The sequence below is a fragment of the Mercurialis annua genome, linkage group LG4, assembly GCF_937616625.2.
Source record: "Mercurialis annua linkage group LG4, ddMerAnnu1.2, whole genome shotgun sequence".
Classification (NCBI taxonomy): domain Eukaryota; kingdom Viridiplantae; phylum Streptophyta; class Magnoliopsida; order Malpighiales; family Euphorbiaceae; genus Mercurialis; species Mercurialis annua.
The window spans coordinates 25,945,351-25,963,601 of NC_065573.1; the positions used below are offsets into that span (position 1 = coordinate 25,945,351).

General features: G+C 33.9%; 5 protein-coding genes across 5 annotated transcripts; 2 read left to right on the forward strand and 3 right to left on the reverse strand.

Annotated features, from left to right (window-relative positions):
- Positions 1 to 212: 212 nt before the first annotated feature.
- On the reverse strand, positions 213 to 2,732 carry LOC126679165 (thylakoid lumenal 15.0 kDa protein 2, chloroplastic). Its single transcript, XM_050374118.2, has 6 exons — positions 2,385 to 2,732; positions 1,893 to 1,996; positions 1,038 to 1,128; positions 832 to 900; positions 592 to 701; positions 213 to 492 (listed from the first exon to the last, which is right to left on the reverse strand). The coding sequence occupies exons 1-6, from the start codon at positions 2,596 to 2,598 to the stop codon at positions 400 to 402; spliced, it is 681 nt and encodes a 226-aa protein (XP_050230075.1). The 5' UTR covers positions 2,599 to 2,732; the 3' UTR covers positions 213 to 399.
- Positions 2,733 to 3,005: 273 nt separating this feature from the next.
- LOC126679166 (uncharacterized) lies at positions 3,006 to 4,937 on the reverse strand. The gene is made up of 3 exons (XM_050374119.2): positions 4,722 to 4,937; positions 3,446 to 3,524; positions 3,006 to 3,319 (listed from the first exon to the last, which is right to left on the reverse strand). Exons 1-3 carry the CDS (start codon positions 4,871 to 4,873, stop codon positions 3,254 to 3,256), a joined length of 297 nt encoding a protein of 98 aa, XP_050230076.1. The 5' UTR covers positions 4,874 to 4,937; the 3' UTR covers positions 3,006 to 3,253.
- A 1,905-nt stretch (positions 4,938 to 6,842) lies between these two features.
- LOC126676992 (transcription initiation factor TFIID subunit 8) lies at positions 6,843 to 8,798 on the forward strand. The gene has a single exon (XM_050371396.1). The coding sequence runs from the start codon at positions 7,477 to 7,479 to the stop codon at positions 8,545 to 8,547; it is 1,071 nt and encodes a 356-aa protein (XP_050227353.1). The 5' UTR covers positions 6,843 to 7,476; the 3' UTR covers positions 8,548 to 8,798.
- A 257-nt stretch (positions 8,799 to 9,055) lies between these two features.
- On the reverse strand, positions 9,056 to 11,697 carry LOC126676993 (membrane magnesium transporter). The gene is made up of 4 exons (XM_050371397.2): positions 11,512 to 11,697; positions 11,383 to 11,435; positions 11,154 to 11,254; positions 9,056 to 9,375 (listed from the first exon to the last, which is right to left on the reverse strand). The coding sequence occupies exons 1-4, from the start codon at positions 11,582 to 11,584 to the stop codon at positions 9,282 to 9,284; spliced, it is 321 nt and encodes a 106-aa protein (XP_050227354.1). The 5' UTR covers positions 11,585 to 11,697; the 3' UTR covers positions 9,056 to 9,281.
- A 242-nt stretch (positions 11,698 to 11,939) lies between these two features.
- On the forward strand, positions 11,940 to 17,708 carry LOC126676991 (uncharacterized). Its single transcript, XM_050371395.2, has 13 exons — positions 11,940 to 12,183; positions 12,290 to 12,336; positions 12,534 to 12,804; positions 12,990 to 13,333; positions 13,472 to 13,757; positions 14,831 to 14,898; positions 15,529 to 15,780; positions 16,047 to 16,122; positions 16,448 to 16,524; positions 16,608 to 16,651; positions 16,787 to 16,871; positions 17,226 to 17,324; positions 17,423 to 17,708. Exons 1-13 carry the CDS (start codon positions 12,030 to 12,032, stop codon positions 17,645 to 17,647), a joined length of 2,028 nt encoding a protein of 675 aa, XP_050227352.1. The 5' UTR covers positions 11,940 to 12,029; the 3' UTR covers positions 17,648 to 17,708.
- The last annotated feature ends 543 nt before the right edge of the window (positions 17,709 to 18,251 follow it).

An 18,251-nucleotide genomic window follows, 5' to 3' on the forward strand; every position in this document is an offset into this window, starting at 1 on the left:
TGTATAAAAATTTGTACTAATGCGTTTATATGAATATATTCCTAAATTGGAATTTGGAATGAAATTTCACATGAAAATGTGCATGCAAAAACAACACGAAAGGGATTGTCTAAACTGAAGCAGGTCTTTTCCCATTTTCTTGGTTGACACTAAAGAATCTAAGTACTAAGTATGTCTGAAGTTGATGCAGTACTTAATGTCAGCTGAACATATGATCAATAGTATTAATCTTTATTTACTTTACTGATTACATTTACATACATAACTCTGTACTGGTTTATACTTGATTATCAAATAATATGACATCTGAGACATACAATTCTTTTAGATAAATACACAGTACACAATCAAATTGTAACACAGTATAAATAGAAAGAATCTTGAATGTTAGACCCAGAATCATTTTACCTCAGAGCAATTATTCGGTCCCACAGGTTCTCTCAAACAATTTGATATGGCCATAACAGCAGATTCAATAGAGGTATCTTCCCCCTGTTTTCGAAATCGATCAATATAAAATTTCCTCTAAATATAAAACTATTCGTGTAATTCAGACATACTAAAACAATCCAGGCAACATTGTAACTTCACCTTCTCTTTCCAGTAAAACATGTTTCCATATTTCCCTGCCAGACGACTCCAGAAGCTACGTGGAATGTCTAGATCAACAGAATCCCCAACGTTGAAATTTAAAATATTTCCTGGTCAAAGAAAATATGATGTGTTTTAAAGTATGATGTGTTTGAAATAATAAGTTCAAATTAGTCAATAAGATCAACGGCTGATACAGTCAAGATAGTATGATGTGTTTGAAAGTTCGAATCATCTTACCAAAAGTGGGGTCTGCAACAAAGACTATTGTCCTATCATCCACTTGCCAGAAATCTCTAATTGCTAATCCTGAAAATGAATTATCAGACACCTAAATAAAGATTACTTTCAAGTACAAAGACATTTAGAGTTGAGAAGGAACAATGGCATCCGTATATCCAAAAATAAAACATGTTCACAAGCACTTACGATAAACAAAAACATACCCGGTGTGTCAGGATAATTTTGTGCTAGAACTCTTAATTTGAATCCAGTATCCTTCTCTATGTTTTCAATTTCCTGTGCAAGTCTTTTCTCCTACAAAATACCAATGTCATATTTGGCAATTTTAGTCAACTGTTACTTTCCTTCACTTAACAATTGCTCAAGGAACGAACTTGACTTTTAATCTCATATGACAGGATAAAACAAGCCGTTGCTATTAGAAATACATGCCCACAGATGATACATGTCAGGTTATCTGCTAATTCACCACTAATCATCGGTCCCAACCCAGACTTCGCACCATATATTCTAAATACCAAGTATGTAACCAAAAGGTGTAAGCTTGACAGTAAGGTTCGTTTGCTTACTTAAAAACTGACGAAACGAAAGTGAAAACACTAATTCAGGTCTTCAAAAGGAACTTGATATAAGAAGTTAGTCAACTAGGCATATGGGACCTCATCTGTAACAAATAATACCTACCGAACAAAAACTCAAATTTTGAAGCTTTTTGCCACCTATTATTTGAACTAGGGACAGATGGTATTTTGTTGTTCATAACTAGTAAGATATTTGTAAGAAACATATGTTTCATATATAGATTATGTATTAACAGAAGTTGAAATTTCTCATTGTGCATATAAATAGTTCAACAATATTCTTCAAAACAAACAATCTACAAACAGTTACACATAAGAGCTATAAACCGTCGTGCTGCTTTGATCAATGAGCAAAATGTTTAGAAACTGATCGCGCCTGATATAAAAATCAATTAGGTAATCACATTTCCTAAATATATGTGTACAATCAGCTATCGCAAGGCAATCCCCAAACAAAGCATAAAAAGTGACTGTTACCTGGCCATCAGAAAGGAAGCCAGCTACATCTATTACAGTAGTAAAATCCTTAGGAAGCAATTCTGGCTTGTTAACTCCAACTTTCGCCTCAGCAAGTTGAATTCCTGTAAAATTAGGCCTCGTATTAAGTCTACTGCACTATAAGCAAAACATAAACCAAACCAAGTTGCTATCCACAAAAATAAATCATCCTAATGTAGCAGCCATCAAAATTTTCTATCTTTCTATACAACATAACCATCCTAATTTTAAAAAATTCATGTTCATCAACTGAACATTTAGTTTCTATAAATTTACTTCTCCATATCAGGTTTTTCTTCTTCTTAAAAAGCAATAAGAACACTAGCTTTTTTGCAATCAACGTTCCAGCTACTTGAATTAATATTCAAGAAATAACATAACAGTATTTCAATAACCAAAATAACATAAAAACACAACGAATTTTAAAATTTCATGGTATTGTCTTACAAATGATAGTATATGCATACTTACCTGAGAGAGACAGGCCAAGAGTGAGAGCCCCAGAGAGCAAAAATTTCAAAGAATTTGATCGAAAATCGACGACCCAGTTGCTGAATTTGGTTGAATTTTGGACTGGAGAGGCTAGCCTGAAGATTGGAGATGATGGTGTAATGGGGCGTGTTAATGCAGGACGTGAAGAAGTGGCTCTGAGTGAAAGAGACGAAGAAAAATGAAGCAATGCCATGCTTTTGGTTTGTTAGGACCGTACAACTGAAAGCGAACTGTTACTGGATAGGATTAACAGACTTTTAATTGTTTATAGTTTAGAAAGCTTCAAGCTTTCTTAGAGGCGCGTGAGGTGCACTTACGTTAATGGTGGTGAACTGGGTGCATATAATGGCAATCAGTGTTCTTAATGATTAATTGCAGTTATAGTATTTTTGATAAAATATTTAAAATGGAAAAAGTTGAAGCTAGTGTTTTTCTGAGATTCAGGTTCAGTAGCTGATCAGGAAATCTGCTAAACCGTTTTCACGGATCCGAGCTTGACTCGATTAATATCGAGTTGATTTTGAGTATTTTTTTCATTAATCCCGAATAGGTGACGAGTTAACTCGACTTAGACTACTGACCTTGATTGTAATGTATCAGTTCATGTTTCAAAACCAACTACAACTGTAAAGATTTCAAGGTTCAACCAAGGAGCACATATAAACCATTCGCTTGCTACTCTTTCTCAATGTCTTATGCACTGAAAAGCTATTCAAAGATCCATTAATACAAAAAAGAAGAAATAAAACTCCAATTATCAATTGCTTAAGCCACCAATACAAACACGAGATTGTAAATAAGGCATATAAGCTTGCATTTCCCACAGATCCCTTCCAAGGAACAGAAAGCTAAGGGAAATAAACAGGCCAGTTGATATAATAATTGTCTCGGATCTCTCTGTCCATTTCATTCCACTGCAACAAAATAAACATGCATTTGCACATTAGTGTTCCGCTTAGCAACGTCATTCTCAGGAATAGGCAGCGTAAAAAAAGAAAAACTATGCGAAGTTTCTAGCCTTGGATTAACCAGTACATCACCTTAAATTGGTATGGCTCATTCTTCTTCATAGCTTTCTTCCAGTGGTACTGCTCAAATAGAAATGCTTTGTCATGCCAACTGCAAGCACATTCATGAGCGTCAATTGATGAAATCATCGAAATGGTAAATGCGACAATATAGCAGATAAACCAATCTTATGAAGGCAATAATATTATTACAGCTCAGGCACTAATCATGATGCTAATTTCGATACAAACATTCACTCTTCTACGAGTGGTAACACTACCTATCATCCCTCTGCCATTCTAAAACAAACTTGATGCTTTGCCAAAGCGATTGGAGTCTATATTGCATAGAAAGGAAAATGCTGAAACTGTATACATTAAAACCAGCAGAACGCTATTTTTTTATAAGATGTTATAAATATAAAGTTCCGGAGTTTGAGAAGTTTTTTCGGAAACGGAAACAAAATGCCAAAACATAAAAGTTGATAAGTTTTTGTGCAACATAGATTGAAATCATCCAGTTTCTCTACTACGTAGCAACCAGTATTATATAGTGCTACATTCCATATAGAAAAAGAAGTTAGTAAGATAGCTGTCTAGCTGAGTTGATCTATATAAAATTTAAGAGCAATGCCATACTCAGAAAGCACTGTGGATGGGCAATTAGTATCAAAGCAATGGTATTTTCTTTATAAAAAAGTAATACATCTACAGTACAAGTTGCCTAAAAGATGATGATAATGTTCCTACACCAATAAGAGCATAGCGCAAGAGCAACTGCAAGAGGCCATACAGCAAACAATTCCTTCAAATAGCTATATAAATGTAAACCTAAAAGTTAAAGCATTCACTAAAACCGCTCACTCCTCGTGTTCTGATAAAACCAACAAAAGGGAACGCAAAATAATAGGATTAAGAAATGAGTCTGGTTGACAGAGTACCTGTTTGGAATAATTTCAATTGTACGAATAATTTTGGAATGAACGATTTCTTTCAAGCCTAGTTTTGTTTGAAGTTAAAAAAATAGAATTCTAGCAACAACATACTTTACATAGCTAATCAGAAATCAATCAATTGAATTAGATATTCTCGCACGATGAGGACTTACCAAACACAGTCTAACAACATAATTATCAAACAACAACCCACAAACATAACCAGATAAATATCAATAATTGGGCAGCATGTCTCACAAAATTCCATAGCTAAATCAAATTCCCAATTCACAAACACAGCAACTTGAACCATACAACTAGATTAAAGAGATAAAAAGAACCCAATAATTAGAAATTGAAAGAAAGCAGCATACTTGAACTGATTAGTGAGGTGCCACATGTAAGGATTGATGAAGGTCATGACAGAAAAAGCAGCAGACCCGATCCAAATGTTAAAGAATCGGTCCGGGTCGGCATGAGGAACTCCTGGGTCTCCTCTGTATGCATTTCCGAAGTACTTCTCCATCTCCCTCTCTGCTAATAAGCTATGCTTATCTGGTTCTTGTCGTCGTTTCCGCTATTTTCCCCTATCTTCGCATAAAATAATGATTTTTTGGGTAAGATGCGGACTGGTCTGGGTTTTTCTGTCTAAATATGGACCCAGCCCAGACCGACTCTCTAGCCCAGAGTAATGACCAAGCCTAATTCATAATCAAAACTGAAAATATTTTTTGTTTTTTAATAAAAAATTATAAAAAATACCTCATATTTTTTTCAGGTTTATATTTTTATTTTTAATATTTAAACTAATATGATGTTACCGTATAGGTATCATTATCATAACAGTATCATAATGTTTTTATATTTATGTACTTTATTAAAATATTATTATAATATATTTTTATAAAAATTATTATAACATTATCATAACAGTATTTAATCATTATCGTGATGTATTTTATCATAATATTTTATTATAATTTTATCATATCATTATCATAATCTTATTATACTACTATCATAAACTTTATCATACTATTATAATCTTCCCTGTCTATTATCATAACTGTATCATGCAAAAATATTTTACATATTTTATCATAAATTTACTATAAAAGAATTATCATATGATAATTGTTATCGACCTAATTGTTACCTAATTAACAGTGGACCAAACACGGACACGTGTTTACTCGCCCTTGAACCATGGGAACCGAGTAGTTCATATACAAGGGCGAGTAAGCTACAAGAGCCCCAGATCGTGGTATCATGGGCCTCTTCTTCATTTCTCGCTAAACGTGGACATAAACCACCTCAGCAGTTACCCAATACAAAGGAGCTACAAATACTCCCATTTGAGCACTGGAAAAAGGTTAATCACTATTCACACCCTTAAACACTTACCCTTTACCTTTATACAGTGCTAACTTCACCATCGGAGTGGTTTCCAAGCTAAACCAGCCTGGTTCCTTTTGACATTGTTCTTTGCGAAGGAAGTTGGTGATCCTGTTCATATTTGGAGTTATCAATAATGTTATGATAACGATATAGTAATATTATGATATCAAAATGATAATCAAGCATTGTTTTTTGCAAAAAAATCAATGTTATGGTACTAATATGATAATGTTTGTCATACCAGTATGATAATTAAGAAAAAAATTGATGAAATTAAACATGAAATGAGGGCGGAAAAATGATGAAGACGAATAGGAAATAAATAAAAAACATGATAAAAATGGAAGAAAAAAAGAAATGAAAAGAAAGGAGAAGAAATAAACATGAGAGAAAGAAATGGAGAGAGAGAATAAAAATATAGATGTAAAAGTAAAAATAAAAATGTTTAGAATAAAAAAATGATAAAAACATATGATAAAATAAAAAAAGAAAAATGCTAAAAATTAAGTTTTTTTTTCTATCGTTTTCTTATTAAGATAGAAAATCAAATTATTTTTAAAGATGGAATATTTTTCCTAAATTTTTCATTAAAATTTATCTAATACTATGTTACAATGTTAATTTGTTCCATTTATGCGTCTTAACGTATGGTGTTCTTTCTTCTTATTATTATTATTGGAGAATGAGAGCTTTTGTCGAAAGAATAAAATTTACGATCTTGACATAGCACTATGTAGCCCTTATACCGTTTAAGTTACAGTTCATTGGTATATATGGTGTTTTTTATTGATATTTCATACTCATTGGTATATCATGTTATTTTAAGTATCCTATGTAAAAATTGCAGTTTTATGTCCGAAACGTCAAGTGTCTTAAATGTTTCCAGAAAAGGATACGTTGATTGAATGAAGTTTCCGTGCTACAGAGGTTATAGCTTATTGGTTAAAATAGATATTAAAAGAGAGATATTTTTCTTATCTCTTTCTTATTGAAATAGAAAATTAAATTTGTTTAATAAGAATATTTATCCTAATTTTCTACTCTCTTTTTCCCCCCAAATGGCCCATAAAGTTTAGAACAAGCGAGTAGAAGACTTTTCTGAAAACTCGGACGATTCATCGTGTATGGTAACTCGGTAAATAAATTTACTGGACTCTATAAATAAACCCCACCGTATTTGATCGATTCTACATATCTCCTCTCCCGATCTCTCAAATCAAACTCTTTTGAGGGTTTTCAGTGTCATTTTTCAATCTAAATTTTCCCTCCAAATTCTCCTGTAACTAACCTTTAAACCCTAACACGATTCAATCTACTTCTAGGGTTTATCACTAAAAATCCCTCTTTTACTTACCCTTCTGTACAATTTTTTCATTTTCCCGGTTTCTTGTTTTCTTTTTCAAGAATTTGATTGATCTTGGGTTCTTGATTTTTGGGTCGTTTAAAAAATAAGTTTCTTTTTTATTCTTTTAATTGATTTTAGAAGTCTAGGGTTCTTATTGATTTTTGAAGCGTGGGTTTTATTATACTCTCAAGGAATTTAGCTTCTTTGATCTTGGGTTTTCCGAATTCTTGAATTATGGTTAGCAAAAGGAGTATTTTTCTGTTAATTGCAAAGTATATAATCTGCTAGTGTTGGCTACTTTCTGATTGTTTATTGAGAAAAATTCTTGATCTTGGAATGGCTGTAATCGGCGATTAATGGATTAATTTTGACATGAGGGTTGAAATATGAGAAATGGTGGTGAAGAGAGTACATCAGGAAGACCTAAAGCCGGTGACTTTGGCCGCTCTGTGTCGAGAATGGCAGTGGCACAAATCTGCGAGAGTGTGGGGTTTGAAGGGTTCAAGGAGTCGGCTTTGGATTCTTTGACCGAGGTTGCGATTCGGTACCTTGTTGATCTTAGTAAGATTGCTAACTCTAATGCCAATTTATCAGGTAGAACTCAGTGTAATTTATTTGATATAGTTAAAGGGTTTGAAGAAATGGGTGCACCATTAGGGTTTTCAGGTGCATCAACTTCAAGCAATTGTGTTGTTAGTTCGGGTACTGTTAAAGAGATAATTCAATTTGTGGATTCTTCTGAAGAGATCCCATTTGCTCAACCTGTACCGTCGTTTCCTGTTGTTAGAGATAGGAGATTAATTCCTAGTTTTTTAAATATGAATGAAACACCACCCGGAAAGCATATTCCTGCTTGGTTGCCTGCTTTGCCTGATCCTCATACGTATATTCATACCCCGATGTGGAATGAAAGGGTCGTGGATCCTCGGTCGGAAAAAATTGAGCAAGCAAGGCAGAGGAGAAAGGCAGAGCAGGCTTTGTTGAGTTTGCAGCAGAGGCTTCTTAGCAATGGTTCTGTTATATCTTCTACACCGGTGGCTAGTAGTCGCAATGTTAAGGAAGTAGGAGTAGGCGTATCTAACCCGATTCTTTCTAAGCCATTGAAACCCGGAGAGAAGGCTGTTGCTGCTGGTGTAGTGCCTGAAAAACTGAAAAACAATACCTCTTTGGTAGAGGCATTTGCTCCGGCTATTGAAGCTGCAAGAGAAGGCGGGTTTGCTGATGGCGACGAGAATGAGAGGAAGTTGCTTCCTGAGAAGAGGCCGGCTGTGAACTTTAAATTTAAAACTGGAAAGAAAATGCTCGGCGAGCCTTTGGATTTGAGCCTTTCGAGAAAGGGTGGAGCTATAGTAGGGCATTCATTAGGGCGGGAAGACGAGAGAGATGATAAGAAGAGGAGAGCAGAGTATATACTTAGGCAATGTATGGAGAATCCACAGGAACTTACTCAGTTGTAAAATTAATTTGCTGACTGATCGGTTTATTCGCAATTCCGCAGTTGTAGAAGGGCTGTGGGAGAATAGTGTTTGATAGTTTGAAATTCTGTTGCAAGTTCCCGATAGTCCTACTCTTAACAATTTTTAGAGGCATGTGAGTAGTTGTTTTTATGTTTGCTTTTGGAGTTAGTCTCAACTGATTCTTTTGACAATGAAGCTTTTGCTTCTTTGTTCAACATTTGATGCTATAATGAATGAATCTTATTTGCTCATTGGTTCTGGCAATTGAATCTGATTCTAGCTTGGTGTATACGTTGGCGTTTTGAATTTTATATTTTGGGTTTTTCATTTTTATTTGCGAAAAGTATGTTTTTACTTTCAAAAACAATTTTTTTTCTGTCCAAAAGCAAACATTTAAAAGCACAACTGTCATGATATAAGGGGAAAGAAGGAATAAGCATAAAAATCAACTCTTCCCATAGGATGGAAGCAGCTAAAATTAGTCGCCTCATAGGGCGGAGACATGTCATTGAGGAACAGAAAATTCCATTGATGTATTTAAAGCCATCTACAAAGTTGAGCAACAGAGAAAACTGGAAGGATAAACAATTAAAGAGTTAACTTAATAAACTAGGCATAGGCATCCCTGGATCGACACATCCACAAAGTTTTGCTCTTCTCAAGTTCTAATTTGACAGAAAAAATTACAGCTCTCCTCAAACAGAAAGTGATCCTTCCATTTGGTTGAAAAGACTTCAATGCTTCAGCTTCAACTCCACGTCTGAAGGGGAAACTTTACCGCGATGGTTGAAGATCATGAAGTCCATATTTTCTGGTAACGATACGATCCTGAATTTAAGAACGGGAAAAGTTATGTGTCAATGAACCATTGTTGCAATAAAATACTATCAAACATCATTTCAAAGTGCCAACTTCCAGATACAAAGGCAGTCAAAAAGTATATAATACATTTGGAAAGGATAATTAGCTGTTATTAGGACTGGGAAATAACATTCCAGAGGAATAGATTATGGTTGACACTTGCCAGTGTTAAGTACTCAAAATTTATAAGTCCTCAATTTTCTAATGAGCACAGTTTAGCAAGCCCTCTACTGCACTATATGTCCACTCAGTACATAAATGTGCTTCTATAGATTGACAAGGAAGCACAACTCAATGAACCTGACACGAGACCAAGAAATGTGCAGCTATGTCCAGTTTAATTTCCCATTACAACTTAATTATTGAGATGGAGTTATTAATCAACAACATTTACATGTATATTTCCAAATGTATGATCAATGACTAAAACATTATCAAATGATGTATCCAAGAAGCCCAGTCCATGTCTTGTAGATTTTACGATATAAAAGAAACTGTTTCATGGTTTACTTGATTCCACTTTGTATGAATTGAAAACTATTTCTTGATTACAAACACAGAATACCCCATCTCAAGTGCCAAACACCTTGTAACCTTTGCCATGCTAACATAAATACATATTTCAATTTAGTTATTCTACTTTTAACCTCAATTGAGATTTCATCTAAACAACATATGAAAACATCATGGCCGAAATTGTAACATTCAGAACCCAAGATCCCTAAAAAGAGAATTTGTACCAGCTATAGAAAGGAATAGCATCTATAGGTTACAGCAAGTATAACAATATTGTTATTATTTATACGATTACACATTTACACCATCTTCCTAAGACGCACAATAATGGTTTTTATAAATTAGTTCAACAAATCCCATTCTTGAACCTTAAGTTATTTTCTTTATCAAGTTACAAGACTAATGAAATCATGTGATATAACTCAGCAAGCCGCAAGTACTCATTAGTATAATGATCAAATATTTGCAAAAACTAGTTTGCTGTTTCAACATATTACACGTAGAGCAGCCAGGGGGACAGTTTGGGTGTAAGAAATCAAATTGAAAACTTAATCGGATCAATTAATATCAGTTAGATCCATAGGCCACTTACTAAAGTTTATTCCTAAACCATGTTTGATGGTAAGATGTTCACAAATTAGCAATTATCTCAAACAGTAAAAGTGTAATCTCATAACTGGACTGAAGAACTTCAAGAAGAGGAAAAAGGTTAAAATTAATGAATATAGTCTTAGCCTATTATATACAATTAAAAAAGGCACAGAATGCAAGCCATTATATGCACTTCTCAGTTAGCAGCTCAAATCTAAGATAATTAGATGATGCAAAGTACACATCTATAAGATTCTAGCTTCCCTATTTACAGAAAAGCATAGTTCTACAAGCATAACAGACTCCTACATATTCCCACTTGTGAGAAATCAAACATCAAAAACATCTCCAGCTCAACAAATATCAAATCATTTTATAGTAAGTGAAAATGTCGCAACTTCAGAACACGATTATTAGACCTTTCACACGCAGGTTATTCTATTCTATCCAATTTCAGGTCAGCCTTCTCAAAGATTTGAAATTTCAGTGGCTTGAGGAATGTAGTCCGTTAAGTTAAATCTAAATCATTTGACACAGTAAAACCTCTCCAATCGATTTGCAAAATATGAGCTTTCGCATAGTCGAAAGCAACAACCTAATCAGTATATTATAAGTGCATAGAGAAGCAAAAGCAATACCTGTTCTCATCTGAATGAGGATGTATGGAGAGGAATTCCCCTGGAGCAGTCAAAGCTGCCCATATACACAACACTAACCCTAATAGCAACTCTATCACCACCTGCAAATTCCAACCAAACAACAAAGCATACAATTTAAGAAACAGAAAATAAAAATTCAAAACCAAAAGAATCCAAAAATCAAGGGTTTTTTAATGATATCCAATAAAACTATAAAAGTAAAACTCACATTAACTGGAGGTCCTGAAAATTCCTCTTCCATAATCTTCAATATACCTCTATCTGCAACCAGTCCAATAATTGTATAAAGGTTAAGCTAAAAGAAATTTTGAATTAATATTAGAATCAAGATTATTACATTGAATGGTTGAATATGCGGCGTGCGAAAGAATCAACATTCCAAAAGCGCCGACAATAAATGCTACGTCCATTTGAATAATTAATTACAATCTCCACTTCGATCTTCGATCACCGGCAGCCGACCTGAGCTCTGGGTTCACGGCGGAAATACCAAAAAGGCCAAGGAGAGTTTTTTTAGTTCAGATTTGAGTCTTCAAATCAAGTAAGCGACGCTATAATCCCCACTCCAGCTAATTAAGTGTTTCCAAACGGTGTTTCCATCAAAAAAAAAAGTGTTTCCAAACGGTGTCGTTAGAAGGATATGTGATAGTATTAAGGATTTTATCTAAAATGTAGCAAGAGGGATTAAAAGTGTATAACGGTAATCTTTAGGGATGTTATTCGAAACAAAACTTTTTATAACAACCCCTTAAACGCATTGTCGTTTTCTTATCTCTCTAGCAATTGTCAAGAAACATGCTGCTCAGAAGCAAAATTTGAGGAGAAAAAGGTGGGAAAGAGAAGCAAAAGCAAGAGATGATTGTAATTGTCAATCCACTTTTTGATGGATTACTACCATTAAAGAGTTCAAGATTGTATGGTTATCCTAAAATCTTACCAAATTTGTCTTCTTTTATCAGCAAGAATCTTAAATTTAACAACTACCCATCACTTCAATTATCTTCCCAAAGTTAGTTCTTCAACTTTACATTTTAGTAATAAAAAGTACGCATATTTTATCCATTGATATGACCGTGTGTGTGTTTTTGCTTTTCTTTTTGGTATGTTCTTGGCAGGTGGTTTACTGTCAGCTGGTACTAATGAAAGCTCACCTGAATATAAGGTACTCAGAGAAAAACGTTTCTTTATCAATATTTCTTTAATTGGTGGTGGCTGTAATGAACATGACAATGATATTAGTCTTACATTTGAATCTGCTTAATTGGGTTTTATTTACATTCCTATTTGGATTTGTTTGTAAATTATCTAGGAATTATGATTATCTTGTAATTGTCATTTTCAATTGGTTTGTGAATTTAGGTTGACTATGATCATGAAGCAGAATTAGAGTCTCTCCCCTATCTACAAACTCTTAGAGAATTTCCCAAGGAGGAACTTGCAGCAAAAGTTGTTATGGTCAGATTCGATAGTGCAATTCTTTTGAAGGAAAATGTTGACAGGAGATCTCATTCAGTTTCTAGTGCAATTATGACCATCGAATATTTACATGAAAGTGGAGCTAAAATTATACTCTTGAGTGATTGGAATCAGAAAATTAATTCAAATCTTCTTGATGCAGAATCCGCTGCAGGTATCAATTCAGTTTTCTTATTTGGTGCTTTCGGCAATTGATTCAATTAGCAATATGTGAAGTGATTCTTCATAAGACAATTGGACTATAGCAATATTAGATTTAATATTTAAAAATTATGAACGAGCACTATGCCCATCGAAGGAACAATTTTCCATGCATTTATTGAAGTCTCCTCTTTCCAGATATCCTGTCATCAATTCTCCAACGTAAGGTTGTTTCCCTGCAATGTATTTCTGGTGATGTGCTACTGAAGATGGAATTGTTTAAAGAAGCAGATATACTCCTTCTTGAGAATCTTTCTGATTTTAAAGAGGAAGTTGCCAACTGTTTAAAGTTTGCTGAACAATTATCATCAGGAGTTGATATTTTTGTTAATGACTCCTTTTGCTTGTCTCATAAAATCCTTGCATCAACCGTTGCCATATGTCATTTTTGCTCTGCTCATGTGGCTGGATTTCACTTTGAGGAAAGCCTAATTCAACTGAAGAAGACCGCAACATCTAACAGAAAACCGTATATTGCAGTTGTATGTGTCTACTACTGTATACCTACCTATTTTTGTTTCTCTACTTTTATATATTGAACGTTTCAAACATTTTTTTCTTTGTTTTTCCTATTATGTGCTATGCTTCATTCAGTACCTGAATTTTTCTATCTGATGTAGATTGGAGGGGGAAATCTCTATCGCAAAGCAGATGCATTGCGTTTTTTAGCTTCTAAATGTGATGGACTTGTCTTTGTTGGTATGATGGCATTTCAAATAATGCACGCCTTAGGATATTCTGTTCCTTCAAGTCTGATAGAGCCTAAGGCGAATAAAGCGGCCATGGACATAATTGACTTTGCACATCATAGAAATATTTCAATTCTCTACCCCAAAGATTTTTGGTGCAGAAAAGCTGCTGCTGTAGATCAAGTAGAAGTAGTTCCAGCTCATGGTATTTCGGATGGTGAGGTTTTAACCCTCAAATATGACATTTTCAGTAGTATCATTATATCTTTTCTATACATGAATTGGCTATCCATTGAAATCTACAAAAAGTTGCTCATAGTTGGGTAAATAATGATACCCTCGCATTATACCTCAGACAAGTAGGAGGAAAAATAGAATTTTAGAACCTCAATTTGAAATTGGCAAATCTTCCATCAATTTTGCTATGGTTTTAACTTTTAATTGATGTTGTCGTGTAGGCAGTGGAACCTGTAATTCCTAAACATCTACCTGTTGCTTATTTTGTTTGATTTTATTCCATTGCCTTTTAGTTTTGTTACCCCTGCTACTGCTAGTACTTAATCAAAATTAGAAAACAGTTAATGACCCGTCATTTTCCTGATACACGGGATACTTACTGCAATTTGGTGAACTACATAACTATAATATGTTTCATTTATGAATTGGAAACACACAGCTCTCATTTGCATGAGGTATTTGATCAGACTGGAAAGAATGACTTCTGATTTGCTAAAAGTTCTATAAAAATCAAACAAAAGGGAGAATGATCATTCAAATAGATGGATAATACCTATTGATGATAATAATTTGACCATAGTTGTCATTTGAGCTTTATTTCCTTATTCATGAGGGACGGATGCTATTTCTTGTTATACTTCTTGTTTTATCTTTTTAATTAATTTTTTTTTGATGGAATAGATGAGTGCTATATCTCACATTATATAAGTAATTCAGGTTATAGGATATCTTCTTGATTGCATACCTGGTGATGTATCAGAAGTACATTGATTAAAAGAGATCTGGCCTGCCTATAGGATTAGTGAGGATCAATTTCGTTGTATTGCATTTGTATTTATTGTAATTGAGATCCAACACCATTGTGTGTCAATATTTATCTTGTTTTGATCTGAAGATTAATTCCTCTTTTCACATGGGAGTACGTATTTATAAAAAGAGATCTGGATGAGTGGTTGCATTTTCAATTTAGCAACCGTAACCATTAGCTACAGTTTCATTTTCATAATAATGTCTGAATTTTGAGATATTTACTCTTAAGTCCCTTTGTTATAGGTTGGTTGCCTGTTGATCTTGGCCCTAGGTCACTGGATGAAATAAATTGTTTACTTGCGAAATCAAAGGTAAAAACAATAAAATATTGTAGAGTAAGGCATGATCATTCCTTTCAATTGATCTCTTAAGGCATGATCATTCCTTTCAATTGATCTCTGACTTCCTTTTCTTTCAAATTATTCCAAAACATTTACTTAAGGAAGTCTTTTTGCACATTAGGTGATGCATCACTTGTAGAACCTATCAACTTCTTAAGAATATAACTTAGTTTATTTAAAGTAGAAAGAACTTACTAAATCTGTAATGTGGGAGCAAAATATTTTAAGCAGAAGAATCCAGAAGAAGTACACATCTCATTTTTTTAAAAAGTTGAGCACTTCTCATCTTTTGTAGGACAATACTCCCTGGTTCAGGGAAACTGAATGGCTCATTTAGTTTTCTACTTGAAAGAACATTAATTGATATTGTAGTTTGTGTTTCATCAAGTTTTTATTTCTGTCTTTACTATTAAGATTTGGCATATGCTTATGTATGGAATGTTTCTGATGAAGTACATGAATCATGATGGAGGCATTATACTCAAAACGGCACTCACAGTTATTGCATTCGTGTACCTTCTTTGAGCTGCTTTCAGTCACAGCATTGTTATTGCCTATTTCGTGCTCAAAGCTGTCTTGTAATTTTACTCTGACATGCAGAAAATAATATGGATTGGTCCACCAAAATTCAAATTCTCAAGTCCATGTATAGATGGAGCATCTAAGTTGGCCCAAATGATTGATGAACTAAGCCAAGAAACTTGTGATGTAATTATTGTGGGGAATATGGCATGCAAAGCAGTAATAACAAAATCGCGTTCTTTCTTGGCTTATGATTTAATTGAGAGTGCTTCAGTTTTTTGGGAGTTTTTCAAAGGAAGAAAGCTTCCTGGAATCATGGCCTTAGACAAGGTATATTCTCTGAAATTTCTGTTTATTTAGTTTTTTTCCCTGCATTCAGAAAGTTGAATGGGAATGAGCATATCTATTGCTTTCTCAATTCCATGCTTGTTCAACGGTTTCTGTTTATCTTGGCCTTTCTGTAGATTTCGCCATAAGGGCCTCAAAAGTCTATGATTTAGTAGAATACCATGACCCTTAGCAGCCTTTATTTGTAGTAATCAACCATCTTTGCTTGATGTATTTCTTGGATATTGTTAATTCGTGCTTGGGTGCAGGCATACCCGTTCACGATTGATTGGAGTGCTATCTACCGTGACACAGCTCAACCTTTGGTAGTTGATATAGGATCAGGTATTTATTCTTTTTTCCTCTCTATAATTCTTGTACTCACTATTTTAAGTGTGCTTCAGATTGATAATCTGTAAGTGACCCTGGACGTTGAATTTCCTGTGTCATCCAAAGGGTCGGTTCCTTGTCTTTGTTTTGCCAAACTATTTGTAAATGAATGTAAGAACGAGCAAATATATATATTTAAACATGGGGTTTTTATATTTCTGCAATGATCGTATGCCTTTTCTAAACTTTCCTCTTTTGAGATTTATTTTCATATGAAAATTTAATCAGGTCGACGAGTCTATAATTATATTTGTTTCTAACTTTTGTTTAATATGGTAAGGTAATGGAATGTTTCTTCTGGAAATGGCTAAAAGAAGAAGAGATTTGAATTTTCTTGGATTAGAGAGTAACAGTAAGGTATAATGTTTTTTTCCTTCTAGATTTCTTTATTGGTCCCCTCTTCATACAAGTTTTTGACTTCTTTTGTCTGATTCTTTTAGCTTGTGAGACGCTGTCTGGCTTCTAGTCATCAGTCTGGTAACAGGTATGGTTATTGTATCTGCTGATTATGTTATGTGCATTGCTGAGATTATTTGTTAAGAGTTACGGTTTCACCGAGTTTGCCTGACAGCATTGTGCTGAATCTTTTCCTAGTTTGATATGTGCTTTTTGTTTGAAGGCACTTTATTGCTACTAATGCAACGACAACTTTTCATTCCATTGTCAGAAGTTACCCTGGAGAGCTGATACTGGTTTCAGTACAGGTAACATATATAATATTCTGTTTATGATTAAACTTGTTTCGTCGTATGTTTGCGATTGTGACCCTGAAACTTTCGAACAACCTAGTTACGTTAGTTGGCTTGTTGTACCACTTTTTATTTGGTTTTAGCTGCTAAGCTAAATGGAAACGCTGAAATGAGAAACATTGAATGCAAACTGGCGAGCCAACACTTTTTTACAAGAATAGATTATGAACGTGGAGTTTTAAAATTTCAGATTTATTTGCAGAAATGGAAACAAAATCCCAAAACATAAAGCTCGAGAAATTTATATGCAACATAGCTGCTGTCTTTTTATAATCCTATAGCATAACATGAGTGTTGTACTATGTTCAGTGTCCAAATCCCGACTTCAATAACCCGAAACATCGATGGAGAATGCTGCAGCGGTCACTGATTGAAGCAGTAACGAATTTACTTGCATATGACGGAAAGGTAAAACACAATCTATATTATATATCAAGCTGAGATCATTATACATGTGAAAATGCTTGCTCAGATCTTATATTGGTTTCTCCTTTGCATTCCTACAGGTATTTCTGCAATCTGACATAGAAGCAGTTGCATTGAGAATGAAAGAATTATTTCTGAAATACAGCAGGGGAAGGCTTTTCGTTTCGAATGACGATCAAGGAGTATGGCTTCAGGAGAACCCCTTTGGAGTGAGATCAGACTGGGAACAACATGTAATAGATCGGGGGTGTCCAATGTATAGATTAATGCTTTCCAAATCGACAAATAATAAGAAGATCGTTTAACTCTCGTGTAAAAACTCTGTTTGTGTTTGGTATAAATTTAAAGGAAAAATGAATTGATATATCCACAACTAGTGCTAAGCAAAAACCGAATTTCAATCAAAATATATTTTAATTGTTAAAATATTTGAGAAAATATATTGGTTCTTTTTCTAGTTTAGTTTATAAATTAATGGCAAAAGGCTCACTTTAGCCCTTGAGGTCGGATCAAAAGAATTAATAAGCCCCTAAGGTCAAGGTTGGCTCACTTCACCCCTTGACGTTATCCAAACTGGCTCAGATCACACCAAAAATTTAACACCGTCTGTTTTTCAGTTAAATGATGACATGGCATGTATGAAAAAAATTCAAAAACATCCTTAATGTTTAAAATATTTACCAAATTTTATATTTATAACTTTTTTTAACCATTATCACCCTCTTTTTCATTAAATATCAATAATTCAATAATATTTTAAAATAAAATATTTATTAAACAATCGAAACTCAATTAAACACGTCAAAACCTAATTAATCAAATTAAAATCCAATTAAACAAATCGATCGCCGGAAAATTCATTCAGAAATTAAATAAATTTTTTTCAGAAATTATTTATTTTAATCGGAG

What these genes read in the sequence shown, in the direction of transcription:
- LOC126676991 (XM_050371395.2), top strand. Translation starts at nt 12,030, where the DNA reads ATGATTGTAATTGTCAATCCACTTTTTGATGGATTACTACCATTAAAG. An exon ending in GAAAACCGTATATTGCAGTT is followed by an intron (nt 13,334 to 13,471) that starts GTATGTGTCTAC and finishes TATCTGATGTAG; the next exon opens with ATTGGAGGGGGAAATCTCTA. An exon ending in GTTTACTTGCGAAATCAAAG is followed by an intron (nt 14,899 to 15,528) that starts GTAAAAACAATA and finishes TCTGACATGCAG; the next exon opens with AAAATAATATGGATTGGTCC.
- LOC126676993 (XM_050371397.2), bottom strand. Translation starts at nt 11,584, where the DNA reads ATGGACGTAGCATTTATTGTCGGCGCTTTTGGAATGTTGATTCTTTCG. An exon ending in CGCATATTCAACCATTCAAT is followed by an intron (nt 11,436 to 11,511) that starts GTAATAATCTTG and finishes GACTGGTTGCAG; the next exon opens with ATAGAGGTATATTGAAGATT. An exon ending in TTTCAGGACCTCCAGTTAAT is followed by an intron (nt 11,255 to 11,382) that starts GTGAGTTTTACT and finishes TGGAATTTGCAG; the next exon opens with GTGGTGATAGAGTTGCTATT.
- LOC126676992 (XM_050371396.1), top strand. Translation starts at nt 7,477, where the DNA reads ATGAGAAATGGTGGTGAAGAGAGTACATCAGGAAGACCTAAAGCCGGT.
- LOC126679165 (XM_050374118.2), bottom strand. Translation starts at nt 2,598, where the DNA reads ATGGCATTGCTTCATTTTTCTTCGTCTCTTTCACTCAGAGCCACTTCT. An exon ending in GCTTCCTTTCTGATGGCCAG is followed by an intron (nt 1,129 to 1,892) that starts GTAACAGTCACT and finishes GGTATTTTGTAG; the next exon opens with GAGAAAAGACTTGCACAGGA. An exon ending in AAATTATCCTGACACACCGG is followed by an intron (nt 901 to 1,037) that starts GTATGTTTTTGT and finishes ATTCATTTTCAG; the next exon opens with GATTAGCAATTAGAGATTTC.
- LOC126679166 (XM_050374119.2), bottom strand. Translation starts at nt 4,873, where the DNA reads ATGGAGAAGTACTTCGGAAATGCATACAGAGGAGACCCAGGAGTTCCT. An exon ending in CACCTCACTAATCAGTTCAA is followed by an intron (nt 3,525 to 4,721) that starts GTATGCTGCTTT and finishes ATGTGCTTGCAG; the next exon opens with TTGGCATGACAAAGCATTTC. An exon ending in ATGAGCCATACCAATTTAAG is followed by an intron (nt 3,320 to 3,445) that starts GTGATGTACTGG and finishes ATTTTGTTGCAG; the next exon opens with TGGAATGAAATGGACAGAGA.